Raw genomic sequence first — 19,883 nt, forward strand, 5'->3', positions numbered from 1 at the left:
TACTTTCGAGCTTGAAAAACAGTTGCAGATTTCTGAAAGTTAATTATTCTCACCCTCATGACTTAAGAGTGTAATAATAAATTGACAGATTAGGAGTGAGAAAAGGAGGATAATGGAAAGCATTGCAATAAATGAGAATGTCTTTAGAAATCATCCTCTGGGTAAAAATAGTAGTTTCTCTTCTAAACAGATGATAGCAGTCCTCTTTTCCGGTTTTCTGACATCACTGTCAATAAATGGCTGTAGCAAATATAGAATAATACCAGAGTAAATATCTGTCTGCAGCTACTTGTTATAATCTGTATGCGTAATCAATCAGAAGTGTCTCTCCAGAAATACGTAAAGATGGATTTATGTGAGCCAAGAACATGCAACTTGACTTAGTTTAGTAACCAGAGCATTTTGTGTGTTTGTGTAAGAGGGAGAGCTCCACCTACTGGAAAAACCTTCCAATTTATGGAGTGTATTTCGAGTCAAGGTTGCGGTATCAATTTCTTACATCTGGTCTCAGAGATTTGGAATGGAAGCACTTGCAAATAAATGGACTTCCTTCAACTTTAAAAAGTCTGTGCTCTGAAAATATTTTCTCATGTTTTCATCTTGAATTTTTTTGTTTATAGGAACATCATCTCCAGCGGGCTATCTCAGCACAACAAGTATATGGAGAGAAGAGGGATAACATGGTTATACCAGTTCCAGAAGCAGAAAGTAATATTGCATACTATGAATCTATATATCCTGGAGAATTTAAAATGCCAAAGCAGCTGATTCACATACAGCGTAAGTAAAGTAATTTATTCATTGAAATCTGCACCCAGAACTTTATCTTGCTAGTATTAGTTCAGAAGATGAGTCTTAAATGTCTGTTGAGCTCACACTGACTCACTTCTGAGAATTTATTTTTTCCAACATGTAAAGGAATAATGTACTTCTTGCTGAAAAGGTACATTTAGTTCTTGATCAAGAGGTAGACAGATGTCCTTCTTGATTCTTTATGTTAATACTTCACATTTCACAATCTCAAAGGCCTCTTTCTGTTAGTAGTTACAGCTTGCAGAGAAATATAAGTTCATTAGCAAGGGCAGACAAAAATCTACTTGAGGAGGAGAACATAAAATACATAGTTAAGAAACAGAGTACCTGTCCCCTGAAGCTTAACCAGGATATAATGACAGTAGAGTGAATTGGGAAGCCAAACAGAAATGGCATCACTAGTAGCATTTGCCTCTGCCTGGACGGAAGTATTTACATCTAAAAGTAGGTGGGTTTTGATACCACTGATGACTTGCAGATGTGCTTGGATTTTGTTTTTGTTGGGAGATAGCAGCTGTTCTGTATCGATGTGACTCCTAATGAGAGCACCACATTGCTTCAGATACTTTTTGAAAACATTTTAAAAATGTAATCTGTTGCAGAATTCTAGTTTGCATTGTAATTTGTAGAATTTAAAACATAGGATCTGTGTCATTTAAACAGATCTTGTGCCGTATTAACTTTGGTTAAAGGTTAGATTTCTACATCATTTTGAGCATCAGTGATAGCTTAAAGTATTAGAATTGTGGAAAAGTTTGGGTTGAAAGGGACCTTTAAAGGTCATCTGGTCTGACCCCCTTGCAGTGAGCAGGGGTGCCTTCCACTCTATCAGGTAGACTAGAGCATGTTGCTGTGCTCCTAAGCAAATGAAGAGACTAATACTAGTAGTCTTCTATGCTGATACTAAGGTTACACTTTCTCATTTTTCTTTTTCTTATCTAGTGATTTAACAGCTGAAATGGTGATTTTCAGCGGCATTGTATTCTACAATGTATTCAGTTTGGACTGAAGTCTTAAGTGTTGATAACACAGTATATATATGCAGCATTGAAAATTTTGACCAGTCTAAAAGTTTCTCACTGAAAGCAGTGAGGTTTGACCAGCAGTAAGCTTTCATTAGTTAGCAATGTATAGTCAAATAGATAACCAGCCTCTACTCCTGATTTTTTAATGGTGGGGGAGGTTTGGGGTTGTGGTTTGGTTTTTTGGTGTTTTTTTTCTTTCTTCGGCCCCCCCCCCCCAAGAGAAAACTAGGTACAGCTTCAAAGTAGCATTACTACAACATTCAAACAAATAATTTTGGGGTTGTCTTCAGAATAATCTGGTGTGTACTCCAGACACTGCTATTAGAACATAAAATTCCTATAGTAAAACTAACTTTCACTGTGGTGTTTAGCTTTTAGTTTGGATGCTGAGCAGCCGGATTATGACTTGGATTCAGAAGATGAGATATTTGTGAATAAACTGAAGAAAAGAATGGACATCTCTGCTTTGCAGTTTGAGGAGATGATAGACAGACTAGAAAAGGGCAGCGGTCAGCAGGTACAGTGGTACTTTGAGTACAGAGAATTTGAAATACATGCTCTGTATATTGCTATATGAAAGTGACATGCTGGATTTTACATTTAGCCAGTCAGCCTGCAAGAGGCCAAGCTGTTGCTGAAGGAAGATGATGAATTGATCAGAGAAGTCTACGAGTACTGGATTAAAAAGAGGAAAAACTGTCGAGGTCCCTCTCTTATACCAGCAGTGAAACAAGAGAAGCGAGATGGTTCCAGCACAAATGACCCTTATGTTGCTTTTAGAAGACGAACAGAAAAGATGCAGACACGAAAAGTAAGTAAATCTATTCCTCCCTCTGCTTTCTTTCTCTTCTTTTTCTGTCTCTTGAGAAGTAGCTTATACACAGAAACAATTTCGCTATGTAGTATAAAGCAGTGAAAGTTGAGATGTTCTTTTGTTTTTATTTGCAAGGGTAAAAGAGTAAAAGAAACTACTTTAGGACAGCTGTTGAACAAAAGTTTGTATGCATTTTTTCACTAAATCTGCTAAACCTACTCAGAGCATTGGTAGACTGGAGCTCATTGATAACATGCACATGCTGCCTTTTTTTTTTTTTTTTTTTAGCATGTGTTTTTTCTTTTGGTATATAAATATTTAGAACTTCAACAATATTATTTAAATGATGTGGGGAAACATATACACTGTGTATCTACAGAATCGAAAAAATGATGAAGCATCTTATGAGAAGATGCTTAAGCTGCGTCGAGATCTAAGTCGTGCAGTAACCATCCTGGAGATGATAAAGAGGAGGGAAAAAAGCAAGAGAGAGTTGCTGCATTTAACACTGGAAATTATGGAAAAGAGGTAATGTTACTGAAAATTTGCTGCAGAAAGCTTTGGGGAAACTATTTTGTATTCAGATTCCCACAAATGCTTAGAACAGTGAGAAGTCTTTAGAAGTATTTAGACTCTTTCACATTTACAGGAAAAGCATATTTTCATACATGGTTATAGAGGGGGGGAAAACAAAAAAAAACATTAGGAAGTTGCTTATTATGGCAAAGTGACCCAACACACTCATCTACATTGTTTTGTTACATGTGTACATGTATGCAAGTGGATGTATATAGCCTATGTATTATACAGGAAAAGAGCTCTTAGTTTCAGGTAAATTCAGTTGCAAATTGCTGTTAAATAGGTAGATTAAGGAAATCCCAGCTAATTTTAAGGTCGTTTCCAATCCTTACCATTCTTCTGTTTCTTCATTATCTTCATTCTTTTTTATCAAAGCTTTATCTAATACCTTCTTGAGAAAAACAAGCAAGCATTCCATACAGTATAAAATGTTATTCTGTGAGTCATCTCCAACTAGTGCTGCTCTTGACATCCCGTTTGTCAGCTGTGCTAAGGCCAAATGCCCTGCTCTGTCAGCTGTCACTTTCCTGGTCAAGTGGGAATCACATTTGCAATGTGAAGTTGTTCTTTAGGTTGTTATTTAGAATCTCAATAGACTTCTGTACCTCAGGTATCCATGTTTGAAAACAGATGTTTTGAGTCAGTATCTTAAAAGTTCTAAAACTCATTTAAATATCTGTCAGACAAGTTGAATGTCGCTATGGGGCAGTTTTTTCAAGCAGTGACTATTTTCAGTAGAACTAGAGAGGAGAGAAGCTCAAAGATTTTCCAGTAGCTTTTTCAAGAAGAGCTGTTGAATAGAGGAAAGACTCTTATGCCCCCCTCAGAATGGAAAACTGCACTTCAACTCAGCACTTTCCACAGGACTTGAAATGCAGTATATTTCATGGGTCTGCTTGTTGTGAAAGTATTCCATAATACAAAAGAGAGGATTCATAAATAAGGCACTCTGCCTCACTGTATAAAATCTTTTGGGTGATAAATGCATGTTTTAAATGGTACTGTCCCCAGATGAGGATATTGGGAACCATTTCCTGTTCTTCCCTTCTGGTTTCTGCTTCTGTCCTTTACAGTATTGTATTTTGGTGATGTTTTACAGGCTTTACAGGGAATTCTCATTTTTATTTATTTGTCAGCATTAGTTATTGCAATGAAGTTTCCATGTTATGAGTCCCATTGTCTGCAATAATACTTAGTATACTTCTTATTGTTGTCCTGGATGTCCTTTTACCCCAAGCTGCAAGTATTAGTCTATGTTCTCTGTTGTGCACTTCTTTAACAGCAGACATACATTGTAAATGTTGCAACAAATAAAAATTTCTGATTTCAGGTATAATTTGGGTGACTACAGTGGAGAGATCATGTCTGAGGTCATGGCACAGCGGCAGGCAATTAAACCTACCTATGCTATTCCCATCATTCCTGTGACTAATAGCAGTCCTTTTAAACACCAAGAAGCTATGGAACTGAAAGAATATAAAGTTAAAGTGAGTAATATCAGTAACCGAGTTTCTAGTTCATCTTACTATGCAAGATACAACATTTTTAGGATGGGAGGAGGGGAAAGCTTCTTGAGACTGGAAATAGATTAGCAAAGCTGCAATTGGAATAAAATGCTTTGTTCTGTATGAGTTATGAGGATAACATACAGTCTATTGGCAGAAGTGAAGTATAGACCAACTACAAACAAAATGATACATGCGACTGTATTCTTATTCTGGGGGATAGAAGTGTTTTTCTCCAATACTGTCCATAAAGTTAGGCTATCCTGAACAAAACTGTATTTATTACCTAAATATTGGACAAAGATAGGACTAACAAGGTAAAACCTGTATCTTAAATTATGCAATTACTTTAATCTGGATGGTTGTTTTGTGGAGGTTTTTTTGGTTGTTTGGTTGTTTTTTGTGGGTTTTTTTTTGTGGGTTTGGTTGTTGTGTTTGTTTTTTTTTAACATGATCTGCTGATATTCCCAGCGTGCTGCATCTCTTTTGTTTGGCTTTATATTTAAGTCAAGTATCAAATAATCTTGCTTAATTTAGGTAGCTGACCAGCACTTTTTTTCCTACAGGCTTTGTGTCATACAAAGCATAGCTACAGTACCAACAATTGAGCACATTAAATAGGTCAGGTAACACAGGAGAAATGATGAGGTATAAGAAGTCTTTGTTTAAAATTCAGATTATAAGGGAAGAATGTCCAGAGGATGCTCTGCATCTGACAAGATGGCTTGAATCAGTGAATACTTCTACTGATTGCAGAGCATTGTAACTGAGGTGGCTGGAGTGTACTTACCTATTGGTGATGTTGGGTCAATGCAGTGTCTTGCAGGTTGAAAGAAATCTGTTTCATGGAAGCTCGGGAAATGCACTTTAACTTGGCTTTGCATAGCATGGGGAAAGAGAAGTCTTACTTCTATTTTTGCCTTTAAAGCATTGTTTGGTACTCAGTAATTAACGCTGCATTAATGCTTAGCAATTTAAAATGTTAGTGAATAAAAGTGGTGCCTCATGGAGATCGTTATATATATTTTGGTACACTTCTTCAAAATAGTACTGTTATCTTAACTACTAGTGTTTCATCTAACATGGATTGAGCAAACAGTGCTTGATTTCACCTTGTCTGTTAAGCATTTCAATTACTGGAAACGAAATACAAATACTCCTGAAATGACTGAGTTTCATGACGAGTGAGTGGCACAGGTTGCCCAGAGAAGTTGTGGATGTCCCGTCCCTGGCAGTGTTCAAGGCCAGGTTAGACAGGGCTTTGAACAACCTGGTCCTAGTGGGAGATGTCCCTGCCCATTGCAGGGGGTTGGAACTAAATGATCGGCAAGGTCCCTTCCAACCCAAACCATTCTATATTTCTGCGACTGCATGTTTTGCTATCAAAATGATATGCATTCACTTTTTAGCTTGCTTACATAGGAGTTTTTTTAAACTCCTGTTTTAATATAGTTTGCTTGTGTGTGTAATTTTATGCTGCTTTTTTTTTCTTGCAGCAAGATAAACCTGATGTTATTAGACCCAAAAGAAAGTATGAGAAGAAGCCAAAAGTCTTACCTTCATCAGCTGCTGCTACTCCTCAACAGACAAGTCCTGCTGCACTGCCAGTCTTTAATGCTAAAGATTTGAATCAGTATGATTTTCCTAGCTCAGATGAAGAACCTCTCTCCCAGGTAGGACCTCTCAAGTTCTGTGCTATTCTAAGGTCAGAATAGAAGTAAAAGTCATCAATTTACTAGTTTACATACACACTCCATCCTCTCTTTAAAGGTTTTGTCTGGCTCTTCGGAGGCTGAGGAAGACAATGATCCTGATGGTCCTTTTGCCTTCCGTCGGAAAGCAGGCTGTCAGTACTATGCTGTAAGTAGAAATTCCTTATGTAGCATAAGACAGAGCATCATTGTGGGGAAAATACGTTGTGTTTAATTGTTTCAAATTATTTTAAGCCTCATTTAGACCAACCTGGCAACTGGCCGTGGAGTAGCCCTAAAGAGGGAAGAGTAGGAGATGTGCGTTACAGATACTGCTTAACCACCCTCACCGTACCCCAGAGGTGTATTGGGTTTGCACGAAGACGGGTCGGCCGTGGTGGAAGGTGAGTGCTCCATTATTGTTGCTTTTCTAAAAGAGTAAAATTAAAAAAAAAATTTGACGTAAAGAGCAAAGTTTAAAAACTCAAATCCCTCAAGAACAGAGACATCGGAGAAATTGACTTTTTAAATGCTTCCATTTGATACAAGTTTCCTTAGCTGCTTAATGTCTCCATTTTTTTTTTTTTGTGGTAGTGGAAGCTGCTTTAATCCTGTTTACTTAAACGGTTCTAGGGTTTTTTATTGCTTCCACTCTCCAAGTTTTGAAGTGAAAATGCATACATGTTTTCATTGTGATTGGTGGTTTGTATTTAAATGATTTGCATAATTCTCTTCAAATAGTAGTATTTAAAAAAAGCAAACCCCTACTTTTTCAAAAAATGCTTTTCTGACTTTGGACCTTATTTGGTGATTTGGCAGTTGTAGAGGAGAATTTTGAGAGGAATGCTTGCAAGTGACAATAACTGTTAAATTTCAGACATTCTCAAAAATACCAAAGAATTAAGGACTTCCTTCAGATATTTTGCTTCTAGACATCATTGTTGAAAACAATTTAGAAATTCTTCAGTGTATAAGTGCTATTTCTTAAACATTGCATGATGTCTTTAAGAAAATGGTACATTTATATTAAATGTTAATATAAAATATTAAAAAGTAAGGATATGATTTGGCTTTCAGATTAATGTTTAGCACCTCTTCACATATTAGCAAGTCTGGCATATCAGCAAAATCAGAATGGGACCTGAAAGTCCTTAATGAGGTTTTGTAAGGGGATTTGGAAATGAATGTATGACATCCCCACTGCACTGGGATGGTTGTAGGTATATTCGGTATACGTGGGAGTAAGGCTTTTGAACTCAAGTTACTTAAGCAATTATAGTTAATTCTGGGGTTTGTGTTTTCTTTGCATTGTGGAACTCTTATCTTCCAGCCTGGTTTTTGTTTTCTTTGTTTTTTTTTTTCTTTTAAAGAATATATATGTGTTCTTGCAGTGTCTCAGTATATACATGATAGTGTACGTCAGCTGCTCAAACAGTAAAAGAATATACACGTGAAGAGAAACCTTCATGTTCTACTCACTGTAAAATAATACATAGTCATGCATTGTGTCTGGTTGGGGTGCTTGTTCTAGAACAGTTTTGTGTAGTTTCTTCTATCTCTTTGTCATCTGCAAGCACACATGGCAAAGTGGTGACTTCCTTCGTATTTTCTTGCCACTGTATAATTCTGCCTTGTTTTCCTGGTTTTAGGGTGCTACTAGACAGAGCGCATTCGGACTACGATAATACATTTCATCAGCTGGATTTGGAAATGTTTTCCTCATCACAACACTCTTCAATCAGTCAATTTGCCAATACCTCAGAAACAAATACCTCGGACAAATCTTTCTCAAAAGACCTCAGTCAGATACTAGTCAATATCAAATCATGTAGATGGCGGCATTTTAGGCCTCGGACACCATCCCTACATGACAGTGACAATGATGAACTCTCCTGTAAGAAATTATACAGGGGTATAAATCGAACAGGCACAGCACAACCCGGGACCCAGACATGCAGTACCTCTATACAAAGTAAAAGTAGCAGTGGTTCAGCACATTTTGGTATGTTCATTTTGACAAACTTGCTTCTAGAAATTTTAAACTTGGCTCAGAAAATGCAGAATATCATTAGGTCGTCCATACTCTACGTTGTAGTCTGTTTTGATGATAACAGCCCATCTGCACTTTTATCTCTATTTGCTACATAGAATGTTTATTTGTATTTACTGCTAGCAGTAGTGTGCTACTTTTCAGACTTATGCAAATGCTACCTTGGAGTGTAATTATTATTGTAGAAATACGAAGGCTTGGAAACCAGTGTTGTTTAGGGTTTAAGTTGACTCTGAAGATCTGAATTTTTAACATTAAAAGTACATTAATTTAAATGATGATGTAAATACTATGTTCCAAATTTTTTATAGTACAAGGTGTGGTGGTGGTGAGAAATATTTAGTTAAAATGCTTGCATTTAAAATCCTGGCATGTTAGAAATTCTTACTTGAACTTACTTGAAATTAAATGCCATTTCCCATCTGAAAAATACCCAGCCCACCCCCACTGATGCATCTGCTCATGCTTCATAAACCTCTCAGACTAATCACCTCTACATCTTGTCAGCAAGTGGCAGATTATGTCTTACAGAACCTGAATTACACAATTGAGGAGCCGACTATTGAGTAAACTAGATGTGGTGTTAATTGTTTTTTAATTGGAATAGTATTGAATAGCATCACTCTTACATTGGGTTATTCACACTGGAAGACTGGTATTGAAATAGCTAGATGTAAACTTAACTTGAATTTTGATCAGATGGTACACTGAATGTCATCTTTTTTTATAGAAAGTAAAATGACTTTTTTACAAAGAAATGACTTAAAGTTTGCCACCATTTTTTAAGGACTCTCTAGAATCATGTTTTGCTTGCCATTTTGAGCTATGGCTTTGGAAACAAATGAGAACCTGGGTAATGTTGGAGTGGGGTGGGTGTTTTGGAGATTTGCTCAACCAAAGAGGGGTACTCTGGTATCAAATGACTTCAGTCCTGTTTTCCGATATATCTTGCACCTTTTCTCCCTGCACCACCTGTTGGGTTTTTTCTGCAGATTTTTCCTCTTTGCATTTTTAGACTTGGTGGGCAGCTTTGTTCTGCTGCTTTATTTCATGCTTCATCTCCATGCTGTCTTAGAGTAGGTCCTTATCCGTATACCCAATTCTTCCTCTTTTATGACTCTTCTTGCTGGAAATGTATTAGGGCTAGAACTGAAGGCTCTTCTAGTTTGTGATTTAAATATGGCATTTAAATTCAGCCCCTCTAGTGTTTGAAATTGGTAAACCAAGTTCAGAACTGAATGAGGGCAGCCTCTGTCTAGTGACCAGTCTGAACTGTGATAAAATGGTAGAGTAAGGTTGCTACTGTGAAAACAAAACTAACGTGATGAATAAATTACATATGCTCTATAAAGTATTACTGAGCAATACGTGACATCTGAAAATCACAGCCGTGAAAAATTGGCTGATTGAGTTTAAAGTACATGTCTCTTTGTGTATATGATAAACACACACGTCCCCTATAGAGTCTTTTTTCCTAATACAGGTGATTAAGGTATTTATCTTCATCGCACAATTATTATTTATGGTGATGAATTCTGTAAAAGGTTTGAAATGTGTGATTGTATTTTGAAGCCTGTGGCAAGGTAATACATAGTTGTAAGTACCTAGCATATTATATTCACTTGTGCTCGGAATTCTGTGCAGATGGTTTATTAAAGTTAGTATTCCGAGCTTTTCCAAATTTAAATGCCATGTAGTTTAGATTAATATATAGATGCAAATATAAGTATGTCTGAATACATAAATATAGTTCAAATTAGTTACCACTAATTACCACTGGTTATTAACATAACCAAGTAGATTGTACCTGTATAATTATTTGTAATCTTAATTGGGAATCTTGTGGCATTGGAGGTGTGTATAAGTATGCGTATATGTGGTATGATGATGATTGTCTGCTTAGGTGTTTGAAAGGAGCATCTTGGTGCTGTTTCATTTTCTAGTGTTCTCCTTTCCGTTTCTTAGAGGATTCTTTAGGATACATTGACTACACAGGTTACAGGTGTGTTTGTTTCATACGTGTGAGTTTGACTTCTTCAAAGGTGCATGTCAGTTGGGGCTGCAGCAGCTGAGTAATGTTGCCTTGCTGTCTGTAGCAAATACTGTAAAGACCATCAGGTGTCTAATGTGTACTGAAGTTTTTCTAATAGTTGCTACATATTTACAACCTTATAGGGTGTCCCTGATCCTTTTTCTTAGCTGTCTTTAAAGCTAGGATTTTGTAGATGTGGATTTTTAGGTTGGTGTCTCTTTGCCTTTTAGGGTTTTGAAGTGTCGGTAGGTCTTTTTACCAGAAAATAGTTATTAGTACATCTCTGTTTTTAAAAAAACCCTTTTATCTTACTGCTACTGTGAGTTGTGGTCAGACCATGTAGCTTACATTTAAAATGAAGCTCATCCTGAGATTCTGTAGTGGCCAGCAGAGGTGGTCATGTTGCTGTGTTTATTTTGCATCATCACATGGTAAGTTTTGTCTGTTTCCATATTAAGTTTAGAGAATTCTTGAGCTTTTTCCATCCTGAATGATGCAGACAACATGCTGCTAGCATGGAAGAAGTGCTTTTCAAGTCTGTTAATACATGGCCAGCACAGGTGTGAAGTTGCTTTCTGCTGGAGACTTGATGTTAGATGTGCTAGATTTGTATTTTTGGATGCTTGCATCTAGTAATCAAAAGTTTGAGGCATAAAAAAACTGCAGAGTATATATAATTCTGTTGCAGCCTTGAGTTTAGGAGGCTGACCAGAGATGCCAGGCATAACTGAAGGGTCTGAGCACTGGTTCCCAGGCTCCACAGTAAGACCAGGCAATCGTCTTGTGTTCTCTTCTTTTCTACCTTCATCCAGAAGCTGGGTCACTTGAAAAGAAACTGCAAACTGTCAAGACTGAAGAGGCTAACAGTTAACTACATTCTGCTCACTGAATTTCTAATTCTTTCCTTGAGAAGAAGCTTAAGTATTCTAGCAGAAGGCTTACTGAAAAATCTTAAGGATATTTGGGATTGTACACCCTACTGTACATGAAACCCTGTAGGCATCCAGAATATAATTACATAATATAGAGTAGCTTACCTTGCATTTTCTTGTAAACTAGAAATTTAGATGATGTACTCTAAGGTGTGTTTTGCTATTCAGTAACTTTTTCTGTGGGAAATAAGATGGAAATAACATTTTTTCCAAGTAAACTTGGATGCTTTTCTGCATCTCTTAATCTGCTTTTTAAAAGCAAGTTTGCACACTTGGGGGTCTAGCAGGATGGTGAGCTATGCTTCCATTTCCCAAATGTATGTTTAGCATTTCCATCTCCAAATTTGTAATGTTGATTAGTGGATCTGTACTGGGGTTTTTTTGAGCTGTCATTAAGAATATCTGACACCTATCTTCAGACATCCCTTTCCTGGTAAGAAGCAGAAAAAGAAACTCAGTCTTTGTGGCAGTGTTTAGATCTTTTTATTTAACCCTTGTATCTGTAATAGTCTCAACACCGCTGTCTGTTTTACTGTGTTCCCTTTTCCAAATGCTGGTTTTCACATTCCAGGATAAACTTGGTCATGAAAAGTACTGACATTTGTAATGGCCATCTTCAGTTATCTTTTGAACTTAACAGTCTTGGCCCATCTGTGGCTGAGACATTGAGATCCTAGTTGAAGAAGCAGCAGCCTTGTTGATAACCTACCCTAGGTTTAGTTGAAGGAGGATGTTTTAAAAGGAAAAGCTTCTTTTGTCTGGGAAATGTGACTGGGGGTGGGAGAAGAGTCAACACTTACTAAAATATCTGAGCACTTTTGGAGACTTTGAGACTTTGCAGTTTTATATTAGATTTTCCTACTCAACTTCAACCCAGTTGGAGTAATACTTTGCTCCACAGTGCTGGATCTTTGGGCTTGTGTGAACTGTTAACTCTGTCTGCATCCCATGGAAGGATGGTCATGTTTATAACTGTGGAGTAAACTGTGCGTACCCCAGCTGGCCTGTGACTTTTTTTGTGGAAACCTGTACTAAGAATGATGGGCAGACAAATAGAAATGCATAGCAAGCATTCTAGCTTTCATTCAATGGCTAGTAAAATTCCTCAGTAATTATTTTCTGTCCGTTTTTCTTCTACTACCGAGTAGGGAGTACATATATAGATCTTGCATCTAGTTTATAATTTCTAAGTCTAGAGTTCTGATGTTAGGAATTTCACACTTAAGTTCTGTTGGACTGAAATATAAGGCTGTTGGAGTAACAACCAAGGGCGTGATGATTCATGTTCTCATAGTGTCTAATAATGCCATGTTTAAGTAAAATCAATCTTGAACTTCTTTTCAGAAAGTGAAACATCTTTGGGCCTGGTGCATCAAATACTAAATCACACTGATGTCTCTAAGTCTCTCCAATCTTCTGAATTCACTGGTGAGAACTTGCTATACAGTAGAAAATCTTTAACCAGGCAATGTAAGCCAGATAACATCTCTCATAAGATAAAGATAAAAAATGTGATGTTCTGGGTTACTTAGTATTGTGAATGATGTTTGCTTTGCATGCACTTCAGCATTAGTAACCACTAATTGTTCTCTTACACAGCAGGGATATGATGCTTCCATGTATTTCCCTTAAGGAAACATTATAATGTAATATATCATCTTTCTACACACTTCAGCAATTCTTGTAGTTTATGGGATTTCTCAGTTACAAGCTTTAGTTACATGATCTTTCTTCGGTTACCTGGTTGAAAATGCCTTTTTAATGGCCATCACCTCAGCTGAAGGCTTAGGGAATTCCACACGCTGAATGGACTTTTAGAGAGGTTCTTTGAACCCAACATTTCTGCTTATGAAAACAGATACTTAATTTGATGTTATGAAGAAACTGCCTTTTTTTTTTTTTTTTTTTTTTAAGTTACTCTAATTTAAATATCTAATTCTTTAGATGTTTGACAGGACTGAAGCAGTTGTCGAAAGGTTTAATTAAGCTGTATGAGCCTCTAGTATTTAAAACATTTTTAATCTTATATTAAAAAAAAAAAAAGCTTACCCCAGTAGGTCATTGTGTTTACTCCACAAAGCTTGCTCAGTTTCCATAGCAGATCTAGGGAGCATCTTCTGTTCAGGAAATCAAAGGGAATTCTAGTAGAGGGACCAGGCATTTACACACGCGTTTTCTGCTCTCCAGGATATGCTTTCTAGGTTTTAGGAAGTTGGTTCTTGTGGTCAACTTTTTTTAAAGTCTGTATTTTCCTACTTAAGGGACGCAGCGTAACAACTAGTGAGTCACCTCTCAGGAGAACTTGCAGCAGTAGTTGGGAGGGGAGGCTGTGGCTGCTTAGCATGCAAAGACAGATCTGTTCATACAGATCGCACAGCTAGCCTCCCTCCTCACTGGTTTGGCCACTTCTGGGAAGGACTTGCCTTTTCAGGGAAGCTAGACGTAAGCTACAGAATTAAAAGGTTAGTACATATTAAATGCTGGGGGAAAACTAGTTAGCACTGTAAAAATGGTTTTATATTACAGTATAAAACTGTTGGGAGCTATGGATCTCCAAGAAGTCCAATGACAGCATCACTCTTGCTCTGTGCTTAAGAAAAAGCTACCTGTTAAGTATCAGCATCTCACAGAATTCGGTAGATACGCAGACAGAATTGAAAGGCATCGTTCAGTGGCTTAGAGTAAAAAAGGGGTATGTCATTATCCCAGAGATTACAAGTATCTTGCTTATAGTCATGTAAATGGTTGTAGAAAAATAAACTCATAATGTAGTGTACAATAACTCAATTTTTTAACAACACAAGATTGGCGACTGTCACTAAGGAGATATTAAGCTGCCATTTATCCTGTCAGTCATTCTCAGTAATGTACAATGATGCTTTCCTTGTGTTCCTAGCTGCAAACTCATGAAGGTTTTTCTTCTGCCTTCCATTCCTTTTTGCAATCTGTAAGCCAAAAAACTTTTCTGTCGCTTGCTGCCAAAGTATAGCACTAATTCAGCTGCAGAAATAGGTGCATGCATCTCCCAGGCTACTAAATGAAAAGGATAACAGCATAACACAATGCACTGACTTAAAATCCTGAAGGTTGTCTCAACTGAAATGTTAAACTTGATTCAGAATTCTATTAGAAACAACTCGGAAGCATACTGGCTTTTAGTAGTTCCAATTCAAAATGGTATGCTGCAAACAAGCAAGAAAGAAGCATTTATGTAGTGTAGTCTCCGTAAAATTGGAGCTACCCATATTTTGGCAGCCATCTTGAGAGGTGGATAACTCCAGGTAGGGTTGTGTGTTGAAGATTCCTAATGCTTCAGGTCAGGAAGGGAGTTGGGTTAGGTTAACTTAAGGAGTCAGGTGACTTGCATACGTTACTAAAAGTGTCTTGGAAAGCATGTAAAAGTTTTGGGGGAAGGTACAGATGTTAGCTGTGAAAGTTGAGATTTTCTGAAATGGCAGTGTTCTTACTTACAGTGTATCAGTGTGGTGGTTGATGTATTCCCACCTCTCACTGGATTCTGTGTAGTGAATGAAACCCGATGTTTTGTCACTGTCCAAATCAGTAAATTCTGTAGTCTTAAGTAGTTATTACTGTATGGTGGAATCATGCCTGCTGTGGCCCTAGCACACTGATTGAGAAGAGTCTAAACACTGCGCTTCTGTCTAGGGCTGCTAAAGCAAGAATCTGTTTTAAAATCTCCTGTCATCTTTAACCACTGAATGTTATGTTTTGTCCTTTTTTTAACTTGAAGCTGTTGTCCAGTTATCTGTTGCTTTACTAATTTTTTTTAAGCCTTGGAGGTCTCCAGTAATACCAGGAAAATGTAACTTTGTGTAGCAATGCTGTTCTGAGTTACCAGAAATATGGTTGCTGATTGCAGTATATAGAAGAGGTCTGGGCTTGCTTCTTGCCTGCTGTTTTTGTTTTTCCAGGCACGTAAAGACCAGTGTATGACACAAAAGAAAATTACATTAATTTTTGCTACTTCTGCATTTACCCTTCTTCTCTGGCACAGGTGAAATATTTCCAGCTGCAGCCTTTCTCTTCAGAATAAAAATGAGAAGAGGTAGCAAAACTTCTGGAAGAAAGTTCTTGGGGACACTTTTTCTGGAGAAAGTGGTGCTAATAAGATGCTAAGTTTGGTGCCTGCGCAATTGCATCCATGCTAGCTTTGTAGGCAAGAAAATTTCTTCACAAGCCATATAATTAACCCATTAATAGTGGCTACATTTTTATGGTCTGCAGTGCATTTACTTTAATTGCTTTTTACAAGAAGACAGTTGAACTTAGCCTAGCTCTTTGAGGAATTTAAGGCTGCAAGTGCAGATGTAGAGGCACAGGCAGTCAGTACACCCATGACGTCACTGTGCTAATCATGTGTGTGATTTCCCTGGAATGCCTTCCCCAATTCCAGTCACAGTTATGTGCCATGGAAAATTAATATGTAAAGTTAAATCGGTGGAAGTACTTTCATGTAGAGTACATACAAACATTTTTTTATGCATGGGAAGGCTTGTTTTCAGAAGCAACTTACATATAGACTTATTTTTTTCAAATGAAATATGACATAGAACTACAGCATGGTTTGGGTTGGAAGGGACCTTAAAGCTCATCCAGTTGCAACACCTGCCACGGGCAGGGACACCTTCCACTAGACCTGGTTGCTCAAAGTCCCATCCAGCCTGGCCTTGGAACACTTGCAGGGATGGGGCAGCCACAACTTCTCTGGGCAACCTGTGCCAGGGCCTCATCACCCTCACAGTGAAGAATTTTTTCCTAATATCTGGTCTGAATCTACTCTCCGTCAGCTTAAAACCATTCCCTCTTTTCCTGTCACTACATGCCCTTGTAAGAAGTCCCTCTCCAGCTTTCTTGTAGGCCCCCTTTAGGTACTGGGAAGTGCTCTAAGGTCTCCCCTAAGCCTTGTCTGCTGCAGGCTGAACAAGCCGTCAGTCAACTTTTCCAACTCTCAGCCTGTCCTCATAGGAGTACTCCAGCCCTTGGGTCATCTTGATACAGACTGTACTCTGAGAGCAATATTAGTGTTTAGTGAGCAGAATACATGTTGGCTTTTAATAAATAAAGGAATAAAGTATGCTGTGTCCTAATTTGCAGGTCTTCAAAAGAAATAATCAGTAGTAATGTATTCAGTAAGGCCTTCAATGTAGTGCTGCTTCAGCATGGAGAGGGAAGAGCTAGCTTATGTAATTACAATCTATAACCTCTTCTGGTATATAAGCATCTGAATATGCTATGGAATGGAAAAGGAATATCAGATTATTTTAGGAGGCTGTAGCTTGCAGCAGTCCTTTAATGGGCAGTGTTGTGTGTCTAAACTGGATGCAACTGATTAATTCAGAATCTCACAGTAAGTCTCTGGTAATGCTTTAAATAGTATTTTGAAATGTCTAGCAGGCTTTTACCTGTAGTAAGGTAAGCAGCAAAAACATTGCTGAATGTTTTAACCTAAATTGGAAAACCTGAAATAAATTGTTCTCAAGAGTATTTTCAGATACGATGGATAAATAGCCATTTCCATGGTATTTTCAAGGTGTTTTTTTGTAAGTGTGTTTGGATATTTGAGCAGAAGTAAGAGAAGCAGTTTGAATATAGATAAGGTGGTGATCATGTTCTTCTGTCACTTGTTTACTTTGAGAGCTGTATAACTGTTCTCATAGCAGTGGGAAACTTAGAGCTGTAAGGGTCACAGAGTACTTAAAAAGAAATATACTGATGCACAGTTTGAAAGACACAGTTATTCTGATGTCCCAGAAAGAAAGGGTCACTTAAAGGCTGTCCTAAGTAATGGCTATCCTAAACACACACAGCTTGTCTTAATAAACTTCTTATCTACTGTTTTTCCAAAAGAAAACTATTTTGGAGATGGTTAAACCAATAGAGGTGGCTGTGCTTACAACTCTTTTTTTTCATAGCTAAAATCTGATGTATGCCTAAGGCTTGAAAACTGAAAATAACTGTTAATAAATTTACTTAGTCAAATGGACAAAAATGAGATGGTTATGACAACAGAAATTTTAATTCAGTCAAAGATGGTGGTGTAACATACCCTTTTTGCCTATTTCCCTCTTTCAGTCTGTGAGTTATCTTTATTTACATCACTTATGTGGCCTATTCCTAAGCAGTATAGAATCATAGAATGGTTTGGGTTGGAAAGGACCTTAAGATCACCTAGCTCCAACCCCCTGCCATGGGCAGGGATGTCTCACGCTAGACCATATTGCCCAAAGCTCTGTCCAACCTGGCCTTGAACACTGCCAGGGATGGAGTATTTACCATATATATATTATCATATATATTTGTGTCATACCGTAGAATAAATACCTAACTAATAATACATGAAACTTTTTATGTCATTGGTACTCTGTTGGCTAAACCATTCCACTTCTAAATTTTAAGGGTTTTAAAAAACAGTAGGTCACAGTATAAATGAAACATCTGTCAGTAGCAGAACAGTACATGCATTTTTCTCCCTGTGCTACATACTGTTCAGCTTTCATACATGTTTGTCTTTATGTGCTGAAGCTTTCTTGCTCTAACTAATGTGTTTGGTGGCAGTTAAAAAAAAAATCCAAAGGGCTTTTAGTTTACATGAAGTAGAATTAAAATTTAAACAGCCACTTCCTAAATATTTGGCTTAAGAATTACAGTTTTAGGTTTGGGTTTTTTTTTTTATTAGTGAGGGCATTTAGAATGGTGTTACTACTAAGCTATTCCCCTTGGAATAACTTTAAAACATTGAAGAAGTAAAGCAAGTTGAAACGAGATTTAATGAGCTTTGGTAAATACTTTGCCACTTATGGAAACATAAATAAATGCTACATCCCTACTTGCTGAAGTATACGACTTACAAAAAATTAGTAACTTGAATGTAACAGCTGAATGAAAATTCATAAATTAAAATGCTCAGATAGTAAAGTGCTGGTAATAATTTAGTGCTATTTCCAGTACGTGATTGAAGGATTTGGAACAGTGTTTAAATAAATAAAATACCACAAATACACTGGAAAAATGCATGCTCAGCAGTATTTGCTCTGTTTGTTTCCAGACACTAATTCTTTTTTTGGTTAGCTAGTTGTATTGACTTGTTACTCAAGTTTAAATGTAAGGTACAGTTGCTCTTCAGAACCCAGAGTAGTGTTGTGTCCAGAAGCAGGAGATGATTACAGCTTTGATAGAAACAGATTTTCTTCAGGCAGACAAGCCTGAAAGAGGTAGATTAAGCAAAAGAAATTTTGAAAATTGCAATTTGTGGACAGCATTGGAGTGATTTGTTGCCGAACAGTAGCAAACTTCCCCAGAAGTGCAACCTCCACTGCACTCTATGAATGCTGGTTACGGAACTTGGGAGCATTTTATCCGAAGATAAAATTGAAGGAAAAGCAGAAAGGTATATCCTAGGCAGAATTTGCAAGGGGATTCACATTTCGGCCTTAGTTCAGTTTTAAATTGAAAACAGAATTCCTTTTTGGATGAAACATTTTACGAAGTTAATCAATGAACTAATAACTCCCCACCCCTGCACCATCCCCTTGGGCATCCCCTTTTGAATTTGTACGATTAATGCTGGCTTTATCAATTTTAGAAGTGTGGGCAAGCTGGATAAAATTGTAGTTGACTTTTGATGCACTCACTACTGAGTCACCTTTCAAAGATTTAAGAGAAAAGGACACAGTTCTGTCAAATTCTGTTGATGGAGTTGCTCTTACATCTGTAATTAAAAAAATCCACTGCACCATGATAGCCCGCGCAGTTCGAAGCATGCTCGATTTAATGTTTATGACTAAAACATAAGTCTTAATTTTAGGTATTCCCTACCTTCAGAATGCTATCTGTAGGGGCTGAAAGCATGCAGTGGCCAAGTTTTGCACATTAACCTACTTTACTAGTAATATGGATACTGTAGTTTCACAAAATGAAAACAGTGATGCCGTTTCTACCTGCACTTTCTTTTTAATCTGTCATTACAGTGTTCTGGTGGTTTTGATTGTGTTTTGGTTCCCTCCTCCCCCTCCCTTTTTGGTATCTTGAGCTGAAAGCAGCAGAGCAATTAAAGGTTATATACTGAAAATCAGCTTAAACAGGGAAGACTTGAACAAAAATTTCTAGGAGGATGGTAGCGCTTTTGTCACAAAGGTGCATTAAGGCTCTTAGGAACTTGCTGTGGTGCATTATTATTTTATTACTATTATTTAGGATTAAAAAATAGATGTGTTCATATACACAGCATCTACATATTTTGATGTAGTATTTTCTCGTTTTATATTTTGTTCAGCATTTACAGCCGAACAATACCAGCAACATCAACAGCAACTGGCACTAATGCAGAAACAGCAGCTTGCACAAATTCATCAACAGCAAGCAAATAGTAATTCCTCTGCCAACACATCACAGGTGAGGGATTTGTCTGTGCTATGATTTATC

At 37.3% G+C, this 19,883-nt stretch overlaps 1 protein-coding gene across 2 annotated transcripts in view; it reads left to right on the top strand.

Annotated features, from left to right (window-relative positions):
• Positions 1 to 626: 626 nt before the first annotated feature.
• Positions 627 to 19,883, top strand: part of EPC1 (enhancer of polycomb homolog 1 (Drosophila)) — a 22,956-nt gene continuing 3,699 nt past the window's right edge. For both annotated transcript variants that reach the window (XM_010019486.1, XM_010019488.1), the window contains exons 1-10: positions 627 to 780; positions 2,210 to 2,355; positions 2,443 to 2,649; positions 3,032 to 3,180; positions 4,562 to 4,718; positions 6,233 to 6,409; positions 6,507 to 6,596; positions 6,683 to 6,831; positions 8,077 to 8,429; positions 19,735 to 19,853. In XM_010019486.1, coding sequence (XP_010017788.1) covers positions 681 to 780; positions 2,210 to 2,355; positions 2,443 to 2,649; positions 3,032 to 3,180; positions 4,562 to 4,718; positions 6,233 to 6,409; positions 6,507 to 6,596; positions 6,683 to 6,831; positions 8,077 to 8,429; positions 19,735 to 19,853 — 1,647 coding nt within the window. In that variant the 5' untranslated portion in view covers positions 627 to 680. The remainder of the gene's footprint in view (positions 781 to 2,209; positions 2,356 to 2,442; positions 2,650 to 3,031; positions 3,181 to 4,561; positions 4,719 to 6,232; positions 6,410 to 6,506; positions 6,597 to 6,682; positions 6,832 to 8,076; positions 8,430 to 19,734; positions 19,854 to 19,883) is intronic.

This window comes from Nestor notabilis, unplaced genomic scaffold, assembly GCF_000696875.1.
Source record: "Nestor notabilis isolate BGI_N333 unplaced genomic scaffold, ASM69687v1 scaffold10368, whole genome shotgun sequence".
Classification (NCBI taxonomy): Eukaryota; Metazoa; Chordata; class Aves; order Psittaciformes; family Psittacidae; genus Nestor; species Nestor notabilis.